This window comes from Macrobrachium nipponense, chromosome 21 (assembly GCF_015104395.2).
Source record: "Macrobrachium nipponense isolate FS-2020 chromosome 21, ASM1510439v2, whole genome shotgun sequence".
Taxonomy (NCBI): domain Eukaryota; kingdom Metazoa; phylum Arthropoda; class Malacostraca; order Decapoda; family Palaemonidae; genus Macrobrachium; species Macrobrachium nipponense.
Window position 1 is genome coordinate 24,299,265 of NC_087212.1, and position 19,367 is coordinate 24,318,631.

Below are 19,367 nucleotides of genomic sequence, written 5' to 3' on the forward strand. Positions count from 1 at the left end.
CAACCAGTAGACATCAGTCGATGCAAGGTGAAGGACAATCCTTTATTCCCATTATTTGTACTTTATTGTCGCGACGTTTCAAGACATAAAAGTCCCATTATCAAGCTAAAAAAAAAGATAAAACAAAAGTTAAAATCATAAACTCGGAATACATACTAAAAGATTAAAAAGTTTACAAATATAAAAAGCAAGTACAAGAGTAGGGAGGAGTCAATACCATAAGGTGCTGTAAGCACAGACCGAGTGACAATTCGGGCCGGGTCAGCTTCGACTTGAACTCACGAGAGATACAGAGGTGTTGAGGAAGACTGGGTGTTTAACTGCGGAACGAGTTGTTTAATGAAAAGTGATTCTAAAATAGCTAAATGATGTTCGTTAGGGGATTGGCCTATAATTTTAAAATCTTTGTAATTCAAGTCATGTTTACATTTCTTTGTATGCTCGCGTATACATGAAAACTCAGGATTAGTTAATTTGACACCTGTTCTATAACTAACGCCTCGATGAGAATCTAATCTCACTTTGAGTAACCTCCGTGTGGAGCCGACGTACTTCCCTAGATTACATCTAGGGCAATTAAATAAATATACGACTCCTGAGGTCATCAGTGGACTGAGTTTCTCCTTGTGTTTAAACAGAGATCTGATATTCATTGGGTTGCAAGGTATTAGTTTTAATTCAATTGCAGGAAAAAAACTTTCTATTGACAGTTTCAATTCATGGTAGAAATTTTTGTTATGAATAAATGGGACTCTTGCAAACAATCGTAATTTTGGCACTGTTGGCATTTTAATTTTAGGGTGGAAGATATTGTTCAAGAATTTGTACAGGTGTTTATAAAAAAGTTTCGATGGAAAGCAATTGTCAGTGAAATATTGGTGGAGATAGGTTATTTCATTGTGAAAATGATTCCAGTTAGACGTTATGTTAAAAGCCCTATGAAAGAGGGTAGACATGGAGTTTAGTTTAAAATTATAAAAACAGTTGCTATAAAAATTCGATCCCAGGCCGGTAAACGTTTCCTTTCTAAAAACCGTGGTGTTAAAATGATCATCATATCTAAAAACGGTTACATCCAAAAATGGCAGTTTATTTTCCTTTTCATATTCAATTGTGAAATTAATGACAAGGGAAAAGGTACTGTAATACTAAATAAAAACGAATACATACAAAAGATGGAAAATATCTTGGGAGATGAATCTAAATTCAAAAAGACAGGAGAACCTCAATATTCTGCTATCTTTAAGATAGAAGACCGAATCAACCGTTTTTTGAAATACCTTAAAGACTCTCAAATCATTAGTGAAAATACTTATACTTCATTATATAGCACAGGTGCCTCATATGGGGTGATGTATGGGTTACCTAAAATTCATAAAGAAGGTATACCAATGAGGCCTATTCTCACCTCCTATACCACTTCCAATTACAAAATTGCCAAATTTCTTGTGCCTCTCCTAGCACCATTAACTACCAATATCTATAGTTGTAAGAATTCAGAACATTTTAAAGAAAAAATCTTACCCCAGGATTCAGACTTATTTATGGTTAGCATGGATGTGGAGTCTCTTTTTACTAATGTACCGGTAGAAGAAACCATTGATATTATTGTTAGTCGTATTTTTACTGACCCAGATGCCACTTTTAATAATTTTAACCTTACGGATTTTAGAAAATTGCTCGAGCTCGCTGTGCAGGACACAGCCTTTGTTTTTAATGGCAAAGCCTACATTCAGGTTGATGGTATGGCGATGGGATCCCCTTTGGGCCCCACCTTTGCAAACATTTTTATGTGCTCCCTGGAGGAACGCATACTGGACAACTGTCCTTTGGCCTACCATCCATTATTTTATAATAGGTATGTGGATGATACCTTCTTACTGTTCAGAGATAAAGATCAGGCTGACAAATTTCTTGATTATGCCAATGAAATACATCCTAACATTAATTTCACAATTGAATATGAAAAGGAAAATAAACTGCCATTTTTGGATGTAACCGTTTTTAGATATGATGATCATTTTAACACCACGGTTTTTAGAAAGGAAACGTTTACCGGCCTGGGATCGAATTTTTATAGCAACTGTTTTTATAATTTTAAACTAAACTCCATGTCTACCCTCTTTCATAGGGCTTTTAACATAACGTCTAACTGGAATCATTTTCACAATGAAATAACCTATCTCCACCAATATTTCACTGACAATTGCTTTCCATCGAAACTTTTTTATAAACACCTGTACAAATTCTTGAACAATATCTTCCACCCTAAAATTAAAATGCCAACAGTGCCAAAATTACGATTGTTTGCAAGAGTCCCATTTATTCATAACAAAAATTTCTACCATGAATTGAAACTGTCAATAGAAAGTTTTTTTCCTGCAATTGAATTAAAACTAATACCTTGCAACCCAATGAATATCAGATCTCTGTTTAAACACAAGGAGAAACTCAGTCCACTGATGACCTCAGGAGTCGTATATTTATTTAATTGCCCTAGATGTAATCTAGGGAAGTACGTCGGCTCCACACGGAGGTTACTCAAAGTGAGATTAGATTCTCATCGAGGCGTTAGTTATAGAACAGGTGTCAAATTAACTAATCCTGAGTTTTCATGTATACGCGAGCATACAAAGAAATGTAAACATGATTTGAATTACAAAGATTTTAAAATTATAGGCCAATCCCCTAACGAACATCATTTAGCTATTTTAGAATCACTTTTCATTAAACAACTTGTTCCGCAGTTAAACACCCAGTCTTCCTCAACACCTCTGTATCTCTCGTGAGTTCAAGTCGAAGCTGACCCGGCCCGAATTGTCACTCGGTCTGTGCTTACAGCACCTTATGGTATTGACTCCTCCCTACTCTTGTACTTGCTTTTTATATTTATAAAAAAAAAAAAACTTTTTAATCTTTAGTATGTATTCCGAGTTTATGATTTTAACTTTTGTTTTATCTTTTTTTTAGCTTGATAATGGGACTTTTATGTCTTGAAACGTCGCGACAATAAAGTACAAATAATGGGAATAAAGGATTGTCCTTCACCTTGCATCGACTGATATATATATATATATATATTATATATATATATATAGATATATATTATATATCTATATAGCAATATATATATATATATAGATATATATATATACAAATATATATATATATATACATATATATATATACACAATATATAGATCTATATATTATTTATATATTATATATATACAATAGATTTTTATAATATATATACAATTAATATAATATATATACAATATATTATATATATATACAATTATATATACAATATATATAATATATACAATATAGAATATATTACATATATATATATATATATAGATATATTATATATAGATATACATATATATATATATATATATATATATATATATATATATATATATATATATACATATATATATATATATATATCATATATATATATATATATATACCATATATATAATATATATATATATTATATATATATATAAGCCATTCTAGAGGGCTTATAAACAACTTTCCCAAGAATATCTGAACATCTCAGAAGACGCCATGAGGTCGTTAACGGTCATTCTCTCTCAGATGAAGAAAGCGTCACCTCCCCCCAAACATCCCCCCCAAAAGTTCGTTGGTTCTTTAGCGTCACCTATATTGGCACCCATTGGTCAATAGACCTAAGGACAGGTGCCAGACCCAATCATGGCCTAGAAGCAATATATCGGGGGTTTCTGGGGGTATTAAGGAGAGAGGAAACCAAGCCATCTCCTTGAGGGTCAGTTAGTTAGCCGTCGGTCAAGAGAAGGGAAAGACGCACTTTCCCCTCGTCGCCCTCTGCCGGTTCCTCGCTCGGTCTCAATTCCGCCGGTACTATAGATATTAAGTTCATTTCACTCGGGCCCTTGTGTAAATTCATTAGAATATAAGACCGGTGTTAAATTAATCACTGAGCGTTTGATTTCTGCATGACCCACAGTAACTTAAGAATCCCACGCGACCCAGGTCGGGGTCATAATTTTGGTGTCAGGTGTGCGGGGTACACTACAAAGCGCTAATTAACGTTAAATATAGCGATTGTGGGTCTTGCGAGGTGCAGATTCGGTGACTAATTGTTCAGTGTCTTTATAATCGGAAAATACACGACGGAGCGGTCATATGAAACAACACAAAAGGGCCGCGGTTGAAGTGATACGTTAAGCAAAAGTGAGCTTGCCTTCACGTAACTAAATGTCAAGGTAACGAGCGGAGGATAGCGAAGAAAGTCGGCGTGTGATATTACAATACCGAGCGCGAGACATCGTGAAACGGGCGAATACACGCACACACGTGCTGTGCATAAAACGGCCAACAGGTTAGAAAAACTGTATGCAGTGTATAAGCGAGGGAAAGACAGAAAGGACGAAGTTGTCCCGTATTATTTGGAGAGAAGATTTGCACTCCCAAATAAAAACCAGCCAGACGCTGGTTACAATAGCAAGTGGAAGGAGGTGATCGTCAGCACAGTGATCAGCAGTGCCTTCGCAGACCATCGGCGATGACAAAGAACGGAGCAAAGATGGCGGACAGCAATGAGCGCCTCCAAAAGTCTTTCCCGCCAAAGGGAAAGAAGAGTGCCTGGAGTCAGCTGTGTGCGCCCAAGAGAACAGGGGAAACCCTGTTGGGCAGCGGGAGGGATACCAGTTCTCCCCCCCGAAGAGTAGCAGAGTGAGACTGTCGGAGTAGGGGACTCCCCCTACAGGACAGCACACCCCCCTCAAGAGCGGGAATGGGTCGAAAGGAGATGGGCACTTTCCTCCTTCCCCTAGCCCCTCTAGACGTTGAGGAGACGGTATTCACCTTCAGGATGAATGGGGGAGTGTGAGCTGTAAGCTTCGTCTGGTATAGACCAAGCTGTTAGAAGTAAGAAAAGCTGACAGCCGTCGGATGGCGGCTGACGACAGCAAGGGAGTGTAGCAAGACATTCCTCCCCTCCCCTCAAGAGGAAGGGGAAGGCGACGTGGAGAGAGTAAGGAGGGTCAGCTGGGATCCTTCCTTGGCACAAGGGACACGAGGAGAGTAATTACTGACCAGCGTGAATAATTGTCAGTGGGGGTCTTTGTGAAGAATTTAAACAGTATGGGTATGAAAATGTGGGCAACCCGCAATGAAACAAATTTCTTTGGTTTTGTTTTATTCACTGTAGTTTAAAGTTTTTTTTTGTAAATATTATATTATCAAAAGGCTTTGTGATTAGTTTATTGTCTGTTATGTGTTATTAGAATATGTCCTTTTGATTTGAATTTTTAAGTTATTCAAGTAATTTGTCTGAGAAGTTTTGTTTTTATCAGGAATAACGTAAAAAAAATCAACTAGTGATTTGTCAATTTCTTTTCTTAATCAGATTTGTGGTAACTGAACCCTTTTGTGATTTATCTGTGATTGCAGTTTGAGTAATTTAATTACGAATTGTTCTTATTAGAGTCAATGAGTAGTAACCAATTCACTGATATTGCTTGCCATTAATGTTGTTGGAAATTGTTGATGTTTTTTTATTTTTATTTTGTTCATTTTTATTGTTGGTTTTCAAGTCCTCCACCTTGAGGGTAGGAGACCAAACCCGCCCCCCCTAGAGCCTCTCCTCAATAGCCAGTGGTTGTCTGAGAACACCACCAATAGTGTTTAATGTTAAATTTATTGTTATTAGTAGTAGTTACCTGGGTGTTGACCTCTTTGAGATTCTCGTAGTTAAACCAGATTGTTATTCTTTTCAAGTACTAATGATACGAGTCCATTTAAGATCACTGGTCAATGCCCCGGGTTAGGTAAAGAGAGAAAGAAAAAAAAATGGAAAAGTAAATAAATGAATAAATAAAAAAAAATAAATAAATAAATAAAATGAAATAAAATAATAATAATTTTAGTTAAGTAATAATACCGGAGCTAATGCCATTACCAAGGATAATGCCTATCCATTGCCCTCGATCGAGGTGCTTTTACTTAAAGTAAAGGAGAGTAAGTTTTTCGCCACATTGGATCTCAAGGCTTGCCCTGATGATGAAAGTAAAGAGAAAACGGCCTTTATAGCAAATAATCGGCTATATGAATATAATTTCTTTCCCTTTGAATTTAAAAATGTTACAGCTCATTTTTCACGAGTAATGATACGCGTTTTAGCCTCTATAATTAGCATTGGAGTTTTTGCATATTTAGATGATTCATTGTAGTTGGTGCTACTGTAGAGGAGCGTAAGGGTAACCTGATACAAGTTTTGGAAGCATTAAGACGTCATGGGATGAAAATAAATTTAGAAAAATGAAAGTTTTTCCGGGCCGAAGTAGAATTTTTGGGGCATCTAGTAACTTCTGAAGGTCTTAAGCCTTGTGCCAATAAAGTTGTAGCAATTAAAGAATTTCCACGACCAAAACATGCGAAAGATGTAGCCAGCTTCTACGGACTCGCGGGTTACTATCGGAAGTTCATTAGGAACTTTGGACGGATAGCGAGACCGTTAGATGCATTAGGGAAGCAACCTGATTTCCAATGGGGTGAGAAAGAGGAAGAAGCTTTTCAGAAATTAAAAGATGCCCTAATGAGCGACGAACTCTTGGCTTATCCGAGGTTCGATCGTCCTTTTTTTGTGACCACAGTCGCAAGTGATATTGCGATAGGATGAGTAATCTCCCAGATTGACGATGAAGGTAATGAAAGACCAGTTTGTTTTGCATCACGAGCATTAAAAAGGGCAGAGAATAATTATAGTACCTTCGATCGAGAGGCTTTAGCGGTCTTATGGTTGCTGGAGAGACACCGTTATTTTTTGCTGGGACACAAAATAAAGATTTTCACAGATCATCAACCATTAACATGTCTGTTGAAGAAGAGCGAGATTACAAATCGCCAAGCTCGATGGATCGAGCGAATTTTAGAGTTTGACATCGTAAAAATTGAATATGTCCCAGGGTAAGGTAATAGGTATGGGGCCGGATGCTCTCTCCAGGAACATCATAAGAGTAACAACTCGTGCTACAGGGCGCAGGGAGGAACGACAAAAGAAACCTCGTGACGTTTGGTGGCACAGGCACTGCAGGCATAGTGCCAGCAACGTCGCGACGGTACCGAACAATGACAGTCAATCAAACGTAAGCGCGACGCGCAGAAAGCGGGAAATTCGCAAGCACTCTCAGATGAATGGGAGTGCCCGAGGCGGTAGCTGGTTAAATGCAGGTGGAACTCCGTCCGGGGGATTCCAGAATAAATGCCCGGAGAATGAAAGTGTGGTTGATTTTTGTGGTTGGAGTGTGCGAGAATTGGTTGAAAGTCAGGTGTCTGAAGCTTGGATTAGTCAGATTAAGGCTTGTGTGGATGGTGAGAGTAACGAGTTCCCGAATTTTGTGCATTTATCAAAAAACGTGTTTTCATTGTGAAAGACGTCATGTTAAGGAAATAGGAAAAGGGCCGCTAATATCCGAGCCCAAGTCGTTCTTCCTCGAGCCTTAGTAGAGACAGATATACACATAGATCATGTTAGCACTTAAGCTGGACATGTAGGCATAGAAAGATCTTTTAGAAGAGCCCGTGAACATTTCTTTTGGGGATGGCTTGCTTTGAGACATAACTAGATTTGTAAGTAACTATCGTGTGTTTAATACGATGGAAAAGCAACCTGTTAAGTATTTTTTTTATTGAAAGAGCCATCCATTTTATTATGTAAATCCTTACGCCAGGAATAATGGCATAGAAAAGTCCCTTATTAGGGCACTCGAAGTGGTACTTGTTAAATTCTATCGTGAGCATTAAATGTGGTGAGACCACTCCCTGCGGCGCCAGGGTAATACAAGTATTATTGTGTTAGTGGGTGCGTATACACGCTCCCACCCATGGATAGGATGGTGGATATAACCTGCCTGTTGGGATCATATCATGTGAAAGAAATTAATCGAAATACTGGCGTATTCCACTTAAATGTACTAGAAGCACAAAGCGAGAAACACCGTCGCACGCAGTATACGTCAAGACGTTTGGTTTACCACACCAACCAACCAGTATCCCGTACCCGAGGTTGGCCGGGTACCTGGGAGACGAGCCAGTGGGAAATATCGGTGCGCAAGTGGGCGCCCGGCCGAGAGCACAAGACCGAGCTCCCGAGCCTATGTCATAAGTAAATGCTATTTCAAAGTAAATGAAAGGGGTCAGTGAACAGAGTTTGTAAATGCCAACCCACGTCTTTGCCTAGGATTCAGAATCATACCAGTTGTTTATTTTTTTTATTTTATTTCTTGTTATCTCGATCAGATTGAAATGTGTCACGAATTTATGTTGTTTGATATAACTTGTCCAAATTATTTTCAGAACAAATTTTATTACCTGTGGATCATATTCTTATGTGTAATTTTGTTTTGATGTGGTTATGTTGCTTATGTACGTTATTTTATTATTTTGATTTGTTGTTTTTTATTTGTGTTAAATTTGTCGCAACACCGATTCCATCCTATTTTATCTTTCATAAATTACACTAATGCTTGTAAAGTTTTTTTTATTTTCACAGATGATGAAATTTTTGTTTGTTTGTGCCTGAATTTCCATATTTATTTCTATGGTTCTTTAGTTATATTTTTTATTTTTTTTATGTGATAGTAGTAAATGCACATTGATGTTCCAGGAAGATTCTTTTTTATTTTCGTAAAATTCCATTGCATTATTTTTGTTCTGTGTATGTTTAAATTATGTTTTTGTTATTTTGAAGAAATTTAATAGATTAACGTGATACAATGTCATTAAAAATGGATGCCATGTGTCGTGATTACCAAGGGCAGTGGCTGAATGTGTAAAATTTTCTGTCTTTTTGTTTTCACCATTTTGTTTTGATTATGAACTTGAACTTATTGAATGATTTCTTTTTTTTTGGTTTTGATCTGTTCCAGGAAAGAGTGATTGTTCCTAATTTTTTTTTAAGATCTTATGATGTTGTAAGACGTGTTCAATTTACTTGTAACCTTTAGTTTGTACACACGTCAAATGGCCCCCTTTAAGATAGTTAATTTGAATTTAGATAAATCAGTACCTTGAGAAAAGAGACTCGAGATGGGACAAGGCAGAGACTATAGCTTTGCGAGGACGCAAAGGAGTTTGGGGAGGGAGTGATAAGCCATTCTAGAGGGCTTATAAACAACTTTCCCAAGAATATCTGAACATCTCAGAAGACGCCATGAGGTCGTTAACGGTCATTCTCTCTCAGATGAAGAAAGCGTCACCTCCCCCCCAAACATCCCCCCCAAAAGTTCGTTGGTTCTTTAGCGTCACCTATATTGGCACCCATTGGTCAATAGACCTAAGGACAGGTGCCAGACCCAATCATGGCCTAGAAGCAATATATCGGGGGTTTCTGGGGGGTATTAAGGAGAGAGGAAACCAAGCCATCTCCTTGAGGGTCAGTTAGTTAGCCGTCGGTCAAGAGAAGGGAAAGACGCACTTTCCCCTCGTCGCCCTCTGCCGGTTCCTCGCTCGGTCTCAATTCCGCCGGTACTATAGATATTAAGTTCATTTCACTCGGGCCCTTGTGTAAATTCATTAGAATATAAGACCGGTGTTAAATTAATCACTGAGCGTTTGATTTCTGCATGACCCACAGTACTTAAGAATCCCCACGCGACCCAGGTCGGGGTCATATATATATATATATACATATATATATATATAATATATATAATATATATATATATATATATATATATTATATATATATATAATATATATATATATATATTTATATATAATATATATCTATATATATATATATATATATATATATCTTTATAAAATTTTTTTTTGTATGCACAGAATTGGACAAAAATTCTTTTCAGTATATTGGTAACGTCATCGTATTATATCATTCCAGGAGCCAAACGTTTCGCACAAAATTTAGTTTTCCCGAAGTTTTAGGCCGTATTTTCCGCCTGCGTTTAAAACATTTCACTTGGGGACCAAATTGTTAACATTTGGTTAGGTGTCACAGCAACCATTTTTCTTTTATTTTTTCCTCCTCGCTTTTTCGCTGTTATCGAAGCAGTTGTCAGTTTGTGTCGCACAAACACCACCAGTGAAATATGGGAGAGGCAGTTCTTTGAATCTTTTTCACCCCTTCACTCTTGCGCAGAGACCGTGTCCTCTCCTCTTGAACTGTAAACGAACAGTGTGGGTTCATGTGTAAAGAAATTTGTAAAATATGTTTGTGATGGAAGTCTGTGGAAAACGAAGTGCATAGTGCAGGTACGTTTTGTCCTTATATAAAAAAAAAATGGTCTTGAAGGTTGAAAAGACGTAGATGGCAAAGATCGTCTGAGTGGATAAATGATGCAAGTTGGCTCTCCTTTTTTGGAACCAGAAAGAAGAAAAAAATGCAGACACCTCCATGCAAAGCCATAACAACAAGCCGACTGCAGACGAGGAGGAATTGAAAAAAAGAAGAAGATAAAACTGGCTTCATGGATAGCACGTGTGTGTTTGAGGAGTTAGTAGAAAGAGGTAGAGATTTTGGTTTATTTACCTAGAAGCAAAAAATCGTTAAATTGCGTTTTTCGTATACTTGGATGCCTAGAATAGCTTCGTTAATAAGAGGGTTTTGAAAAATCCGATTTTTTTTCACCGTGGAAGATAATGATGATGAGGTTCCTCTGAATGAATACCGAGATCGCTATTGTGGTATTGTGATTGCTAGAATTCTTCGAAACGTCTCTCTCTCTCTCTCTCTCTCTCTCTCTCTCAGCCATTTTCTTCAGTGATTTTTTTTACTATATTTTAGTTCTTTTATATAATAAAGTATATAAAGTCTGTAGTGATGAGTTCGTTCTCACCGATTGACTGTTTCTTTGTTTATGAGCAAGATAATGACGGCAAATAAAACTATTAAAAGCTTTTCATTATTGACTTTTGCTTATGATAGGAGACTGTAATAGCGAAAAAGAATTATTTTTTTTATTAGTCGTTTTAAATTGATCAGGCAAACACAACTGAAAGCAGATATATTTTAGAATCCAGCAAAGGCAGTGAACCGAACTGATAGATCTTGATTGGAAGACCATTTAAGGTTGGCCTTTGGAACGAACCACTTCTGGCAACGTGGAAAGAATTCATACGAAACGGGTTTGTGATTGAAAGTCTCGTGCCAAATATGTAGAACCAGGATACCAACAAATTGACTTCTTATATTCTTCCTTTGAGGATTGTGATTGAAAGTCTCTCTCTCTCTCTCTCTCTCATGCCAGTACTCTGATTTAGGGTGTGTGTTGTTGGGCAAGGAAGTGAGTGTTTGGCCAGGGGGTGAAGGTAATATAACAGACAGACACTTTCCAGTCTCAGGGGTTCCATTTATGGAATCGTCTGGTCTAATCAGTATGCCATAACTGGCTGATCCCATTGGATCATTTTTCCATCCATTACAAGTGATTTGAGATTGGCACGTTGACGTATTTGGTCCATCCCGAAAAAAGGTCTCGTTCAGGATGGTCGAAGCTTTGTTTGTTGTCGAGGTAGTTCTTAATAACTGTGGTATTTTATAAAGTAGGTACAAACCCCAAAGCTTCGACTATCCTGAACGAGACATTTTTTCTGGATGTGTGTGTGTGTGTGTTGAGTGAGTTATTCCAAGTTCTTGTATTAATTTTGTTAAAATCCCAATTTATAGCACTGAACGGCATTTAGTGAAGCACATAAAGAGAGTGCAATGATCAGTAAAGATACATTTTTGTTGCTTGGAAGTTCTTTATTGTTTGAAATCCTTGAGCCATTGATATAAGATCTATGACTCACCCAGTCGTCATCTTAAAAACTTTTGACAGGAATGTTGATTACCAAAGCCTACATTTCTCTCTCTCTCTCCATCCTTGAGATAACACGAGTTATTAGTAGGCTACTACTCATCTAGTACACACAGCGATCTATCAACAGCAGAACCGAAATACCCTGAGATGCCCGCCCTGCATCTCTTCACTTACCGGTTCCCACCAATGCCGTGCCGCCTATTTATCCAAGTTTTAGACGTCCAGAGATAGCTATGCTATCCTTGTTGATATTTTCTCGTGAGTAATTGAAGGGTTATGTATGAGTAACTGTTTGAGCTAATGATAGACTTGCACACTTAACAGCTATGTGGCGCGCACGCTCTCTACCACTTGACACTTCAAGTGGATTCTTGGGGCCACTTGTGTGACGATCGGTCTCGATTTCTCACCATCACTTGACGGCGTATCCACTTGTCTAGTGGAGTCCGAACTTGGGTGGATGTGTTGTTTTCTGGCTTAATTGGGTGTTAGTTCTTCTCGGGGATCGAATGGTTTTTTTGGAGAATTATATTAATACTTCTGGTTATCACAAAATGTTCAATTCTTATACTATTGGTTTACTGTTTTCATGTATTGTCGATTGGTTCGTTCTTTCGTCAGTATTAGTTCTAGTCTTTTTCCTTGAAAGGTTTTTACGAACTGAAAGAGAAACATATTTACTCGGGAAGTGGATATTATGCAGATCGTATTTTACGGCGTTTTTATGGCTCGTTATGTATAAATAGAGCGTTCTTATACGGTTGAAATTAATATTTGTTTTAGAGGCTGTATTCATCGATTAAAGGAATTATCATTGACAGAATGAACCCATTTCTGTCAGCATTTTGACATCTGTTAAGGTTAGCGTGATTTAATAACCATGAATAGGATACTGAAATTTTATTTCTTCGAAACTGAGAACCATATGCAGCTGAGGCCACGAGTCACAGACGGGTATTCGGTCGGTCGCGACATAAAAATATCATTTTTACGGGTCTGCTTTTATCGAAAACTGTTGAAGGTGTTTTGCTGGTTACGTAGAATGTGTTATTGTCTTGGGTAAGTTATTATGTAAAAAGTCACCTAAACGTATTTCTCTCCCTTTGAGAGAGAGAGAGAGAGAGAGAGAGAGAGAGAGAGAGAGAGAGAGCCAGAGAGAGCCAGCCAAGATGGGTAACGACGCTCAAAATTTTAGCTTTATCACCATTTTACATCCCTCTTAAAGACTGACTCGTCAGAAACCTGCCATAAAATTCTCTTTCTCTCTCTCTCCCCTTCCTCATATATATGTATATCTACCTTCGCACAAGATCTTGGTTTGGACGGAGAGGAGGCAGCGCTTGTCATGTTTGGATAATCGATAATTTCCCGAATCCAAATACAACTCGAAAACTCAGCTGACGAATGGATGGGAGAGGAAGAGTCGTTGTCAGAGATTGGTTCCCAAGTGTAGTTTGAGACCTAGATACGAAGTTTTGTTTTTACGCGCGCTTTAACGCATACTACCCAAGATTAGATTTAAATATTCACTTCATTTTAGGTAGTAACCTCGGAACTTGCAAAATTGTGCAGAGAGAGAGAGAGAGAGAGAGAGAGAGAGAGAGAGAGTTTTAGAAGAAGTTTCCAAAAATGGAATCTGCCGTTAAAAGACATTCTTCCCTCCCGGAGGCATTCGCTAATAAAGACATTCGCTCCCTTTTTAAAAGCGCTGTTGGTTTTGCATAATGACGACCCTCCCGTCTGTGTGTGTGCATAGATACTCATTTCCTTTCTCAAGTTAAAGGACGGGGCTAACCACCCAAGATCCTCATACGACACCTTCGGCGGGGGCAAATTTATGACGTCATAAATAAAGCTATTTGGTGCGTTATACCTCCAAATGGTATAAGTGAGTGCTCAGGCTCTTAAAAGAGTTTTCGTTGGTTATTTTCTTTCAGTGAATGTTTACCTGTCAGCTGACTTATGCTCTAGATCATGTCTGTTTTCAACCGGGAAATTTCCTTACAACACCTGTTAGCATTTCACTGCTTATTTGACATTTCATGTCAAAGCAAATTATTATCATCATATCATGAAGAAGACGAATCCTAGGCAAACTGAAATACAGAAAGAAGAGATCTCACTCATTAAAAAGAAAAATAAGTTAATACATAGATAAAAATGTATCAAAATGCAAGGAGACTGCCAATAGGGTAGTAATTAGAGTAATGGCATTTTTAAAGAGATTTATATATTTAGTACTTGAAGATGATTTTGTTTAATTTCAGTCATGTCAGCTTTCATAAAATGTTTATAGTAGAATATTTCATCTCTCCTACTTATTATTCATTTCAAGAAAATGTGGGTTAAAAGCTTTCGCATGCATATACAGTGATGCAAAATTTTCAACATTTGCCGTCTATTATGGTCAGCCTAAATTTTCGGTACAAGATGCAAGTTTTCATTCTGCAGTAATATTTCAACTTTAAAAAGCTGCCCCATGTCTGATCCGGAGAGCTTTTTCTCCAAGATGTAACCGAGTCATGGGACCTTTCCCTTTACCCAAATTATTCAAGAGGTATTAATCTAATCTAAACTAACCTTACCGAGGGACATGACAAAAAAAGAAAGAAAAAAACTGGGTCTGATGTGATACCAGCAAACATCTCATGAATTTGTATCAGGGGTAGGTTTTCGTCAAGTTCACGAACTCGTATGGGACCACTGGTTAATTTATCAATACGCACGCCATTCGTTTATTTAATTGTGTAAGATTAGTATACACTCCCGGACGCATGGAAGTGTTGAATTGTTTCTGAATAAAATGTATTTGAAGTAAACAACTCATTCATGATTTGTCTGTTGAATTGGAATTGTATTTCAGGACATTGTATTTACCGGCTGCAGTGAAATTGTGGGCAAGATTTTCATACAATGAAACTTTCCAGCTGCAGTGACTCAGAAATATTTTTTTCTGGCCTTGGAGTTAATACTGGCAAATAAAAAAACGAAATTTTATGCAAATAACCCTTTCCAGAAAAAAATGTTTTTTTTATTTGTTATTTCAATGAAGTTTGGCTGTCCTCTCCCTCACATCGGAAAGATATTGCATTTGGATATAGCTTGGCAACTTGCTACCGAGAAATTCTTGATCTACGATTCTTTATCACAATCAAATTATTTTTCCACTACTGTTCAAACGCTGGAAGAACGCGTACTACAAAACTTTACATTAAAAGAGTATAACGAAAGGAGAGATCTGTTACAACGAACACTATATAAGTTACAAAATTGTGGGAAAATTTAGTCAATTGGTTATCTGTACATTACACGGGTGTAAGTAACTAAACAGTGATACAAAAACGCCTAAACTGGATGTTATCCATTCACAACCTGGTGTACTCATCCTGAAACAGGCACTGGAAGTGTCACATGTCCTCACAAAATCTGAAGGTCAGTGAAAGGTGTGAGTCCAGAGTGGAAAGGTATCGAGGTCCTAAATGGGCACTTCATTTAGGACCTCGATACCTTTCCACTCTGGACTCACACCTTTCACTGACCTTCAGATTTTGTGAGGACATGTGACACTTCCAGTGCCTGTTTCAGGATGAGTACACCAGGTTGTGAATGGATAACATCCAGTTTAGGCGTTTTTGTATCACTGTTTAGTTACTTACACCCGTGTAATGTACAGATAACCAATTGACTAAATTTTCCCACAATTTTGTAACTTATATAGTGTTCGTTGTAACAGATCTCTCCTTTCGTTATACTCTTTTAATGTAAAGTTTTGTAGTACGCGTTCTTCCAGCGTTTGAACAGTAGTGGAAAAATAATTTGATTGTGATAAAGAATCGTAGTGTCATAATACATATCTGTTAAAACAGGGTACGTCTCAAGTATAAAAGGCTCATTAAAAGACTGGTTTAAAGCTAAGGACTATATTTCGGTGGACTAGCTTGATAAGGGTGGAACCTAGTCCACCGAAATATAGTCCTTAGCTTTAACCAGAGTGTTTTAATGGGCATTATATATATATATATATATATATATATATCTATATATATATATATATATATAATATATAATATTATAGTATATTATTATCATCTACCACATTTCCGTGATTCATATACATATATCGAGCTACAATGTCCTTTAATATCTAATTCGCTCTACCTCGAATTAATATATTTTTCATATATGCTTAACCGAAGGGGAATTTTTTTTCTCGATAATAGATTTGCCTGGACCAGGGCGCGAACCTATGGATCCTTTCAAACCCAGGAACGTCAGTGAAGCTTTACCTACTACACCACCGCGGTGGTGTAGTAGGTAAAGCTTCACTGACGTTCCTGGGTTTGAAAGGATCCATAGGTTCGCGCCCTGGTCCAGGCAAATCTATTATCGAGAAAAAAAATTCCCCTTCGGTTAAGCATATATGAAAATATATTAATTCCGAGGTAGAGCGAATTAGATATTAAAGGACATTGTAGCTCGATATATATATATATATATATATATATATCTATATATATATATATATAATATATATATATCCCTGACAAATAAGGTTGAGAGAAAGGGAGGTTGGGAGATCAGAGACCAAGTTCACGTCTTGAGGGTGCGAGTGTAGGTTTTAGGAAACACTTTTAAAATATTTTGACAAACTGTAGTTCTTCATTATACCATAAAACGAAAGTGCAGTCACTCCATGACTTTCATTGTGACAAAATGCCATGATTAGGAATATTCTGCAACATTGGAAAACTCATTTTCTTTCACATACTATGACTGAGCGTAAAATTCCTCCCTAATCTTCTGTAAATAAAAATTGAAAAGTAGCTGTCATATCGGCGCATTTTTGAGAGAGATTATAATACTTTCCTTATTTTTTTTAGAGAGATTATAATACTTTCCATATTAAGAATTTCGCTTAAATAATCATAAGTAAATTTCTGTCTTTTACAGGATGTGGTGGACAATTACGGGCAATTTTGGCAACATCTTACCCATTGACTGGAGCAAGACTTACACTCGCCAGCAGTACCTACCGGTGCTGAACCTGAATGAGGCAAAGGTATGTACTTCTTATCGGGGATCTAATCAGATTTTGTATCCTTTCTTGATTTCCAGTCGATCAGATGTGGATTTTGAGCCTTGGAATAGGATACTTGGGAAAGGAAACGAAGGTTACCTTCAGCACTTACTCGTAAACGCACCCACTCTTTGGCCAGTGAACTGTGTTAGGTTTCATTGAAAATGCACTTCTGGCTTGCCTTGAAACATATTATGACAATTTCAAGAATCAAATTATATTGAAAAGTTGTAATAGTCCACACTTATCTAGATTTTCGAGTAACTACTTAATTTTTTACCAGTCACCAAAGAATTTTATTCCTAAGAAACTAGTTCCTGGGAACTGTTTTATTATGTTTGGTGACCTTGCGTAGTAAGGAAAGCAGCAAAAGAATTTTCCTCTTTTCTTGTATTGATAGTAGTTTGTCCCAAATTTTTCTTAAATAAGGCTTAAATGTGTCCGGCATGGTTTATCTGTAATCCTTTTAAAACTGGACCTCATGTGTGCGTATGGTAGTTTTACTTTTTGTTCTGAAATGCAAGTATATTTAGACATAGGGATAAGAATATAACGTGCATTGAAATAAGTTTGGTTTGTCATTTCCAAATAAGTTTATAGCTCGAGAGATTAAAACATTTCTGCGAACCTTTAAAGAGTTTAAAAAGGTTTTTTGTCGGCAAATGCTTTCACTTGTGTATTACTCCTCTAATGCACACACACATACACATAGTTGACATAATTGCGTAATGTTTATATCTCCTAATGCCATTTCTGCTCCATATAGATGTGCTTACTAGTTATGCCTCGAGAGAGTTGGTTATTTTGAGCAGCTAGCTCTACAGTGTTACAGAGTGTACACACACACACAACACACAATAAAATTCCTGGGATACATTGAGCATTAATTTCAAGGATATGTATTACATGAGTAATGCATGAATAGAAATATTTACCTGCCAAACAATTTTTGTTTAAACTTTGAAATATGATTGTTGGTTGAGAAGGAGAACAGGAACTACAACGATCTTTCTTGAATTACCGATGTCGTATATACACCATGAGCTACTATAATGCTCGATGGAGATATTCATTTGCATGAAGCATTTTTCATGTGTATAAAAAAAAAAATATATATATATATATATATATATATATATATATATATATATGCGTGCTTGAAGACTACTTAAATCCATGGTGTGAACTTGGGAATGTAGAAATAAAACTACGCAAGTACTTGTTCAAAGTCCCAGTTTCACTCACGTTCTACCGGGGACTTAATTTGTATATATATATATATATATATATATATATATATATATATATATGTGTGTGTGTGTGTGTGTGTGTGTGTGTGTGTGTATGTATGTATTTATGTATATGTGTATATATATATAATTATATATATATATATATATATATATATATATATATACATATATATACGTATATATATATATAGCAAAGTAATTTATCCTTCCAGTCCATGACAAGTCCTGCAGATGAGAGTGAAAGAACTGCTGAGGACGATGCTGAGGAAGAGGAAGTTGCTCAAGACCTGGACCTCCATCACCTGATACTCAATGGTCTTAGTGCAGAGCCTGTCAAAAGTGCTGAGGAAGTCATAAAAGAAATTGATGACCTTATGCAGGTAAGTCTTTCAAATTTTAGAGGGTGCATTTATTGTTTGAGTAGTGTAATACAAAACATAGATGTAGTGACTTGAAATGCTGTACTGGATATATTTACAATATGAAGACAATTTGTTTGGCAGGTATTCTGAAATTACTGGTCATGTTTGGGTGTACGGGAAAAGCAATATAATACCAGTTTAATTGTTTGTAAGTGCATAGTTTTTTGGAGTTAGATTGTCAGTTGATAAACTTTGTGCCTACAGGAGGGAAGCTCCTCTGAAGATGAGGGCGTGGAGGAAGCGTCGTCAGATGGAGTGAATGCAAATGAACCTATAACACAGCCCCTCCCTCCACCTCTTTATGCTGAAAGTAAGTTACACAAAAAAGATCTCGGCAGCAAGGGATATGAGGAAAGTTTTTTTTTCTTTTCTTTTCTTGTATAGAAGGACCATGTCACCTTTATCAGTATTCCTTATTCATTTCTTTTACTGTTGATTTTAAATTATATTCAGATTTTCTTCCTGGTACCTCAGCATCTGCCCTCTGCCTTTTTGAAAGAAAAGCAATAAGGTACTTTGCCATTCAACACTCATGAGAGTGATAAGAGGGACTTGGAGTGGTTGGACAGCAAGATAAAAGAGATTCTTAAAATGAATGAGATGAAGTACAAGGATATAAAAAGTGAAATTGGGAGAAAACTCCATGGTTTCACTAAGAATTGATAGTTGAGAGAGGCTGGACAGTCAGATGGACGAAAGGTAGCAGGAATGGATGTAAAGTAAAAGGCTAAAAAGTGGGTGCAGCTATGGGCTGGAGAGATGCTGCTAACACTCTTCAGTATTGTTTAAAGTGCAA

At 36.9% G+C, this 19,367-nt stretch overlaps 1 protein-coding gene across 5 annotated transcripts in view; it reads left to right on the plus strand.

Moving 5' to 3' along the window:
• LOC135197847 (dentin sialophosphoprotein-like) overlaps window positions 1-19,367 on the plus strand; it is a 76,056-nt gene that overhangs the window by 34,033 nt on the left and 22,656 nt on the right. For 4 of the 5 annotated variants that reach the window (XM_064225028.1, XM_064225026.1, XM_064225029.1 and 1 more), the window contains exons 3-5: window positions 16,770-16,878; window positions 18,362-18,529; window positions 18,776-18,881. In XM_064225028.1, coding sequence (XP_064081098.1) covers window positions 16,770-16,878; window positions 18,362-18,529; window positions 18,776-18,881 — 383 coding nt within the window. The remainder of the gene's footprint in view (window positions 1-16,769; window positions 16,879-18,361; window positions 18,530-18,775; window positions 18,882-19,367) is intronic. The other variant, XM_064225030.1, reaches the window with a different exon arrangement.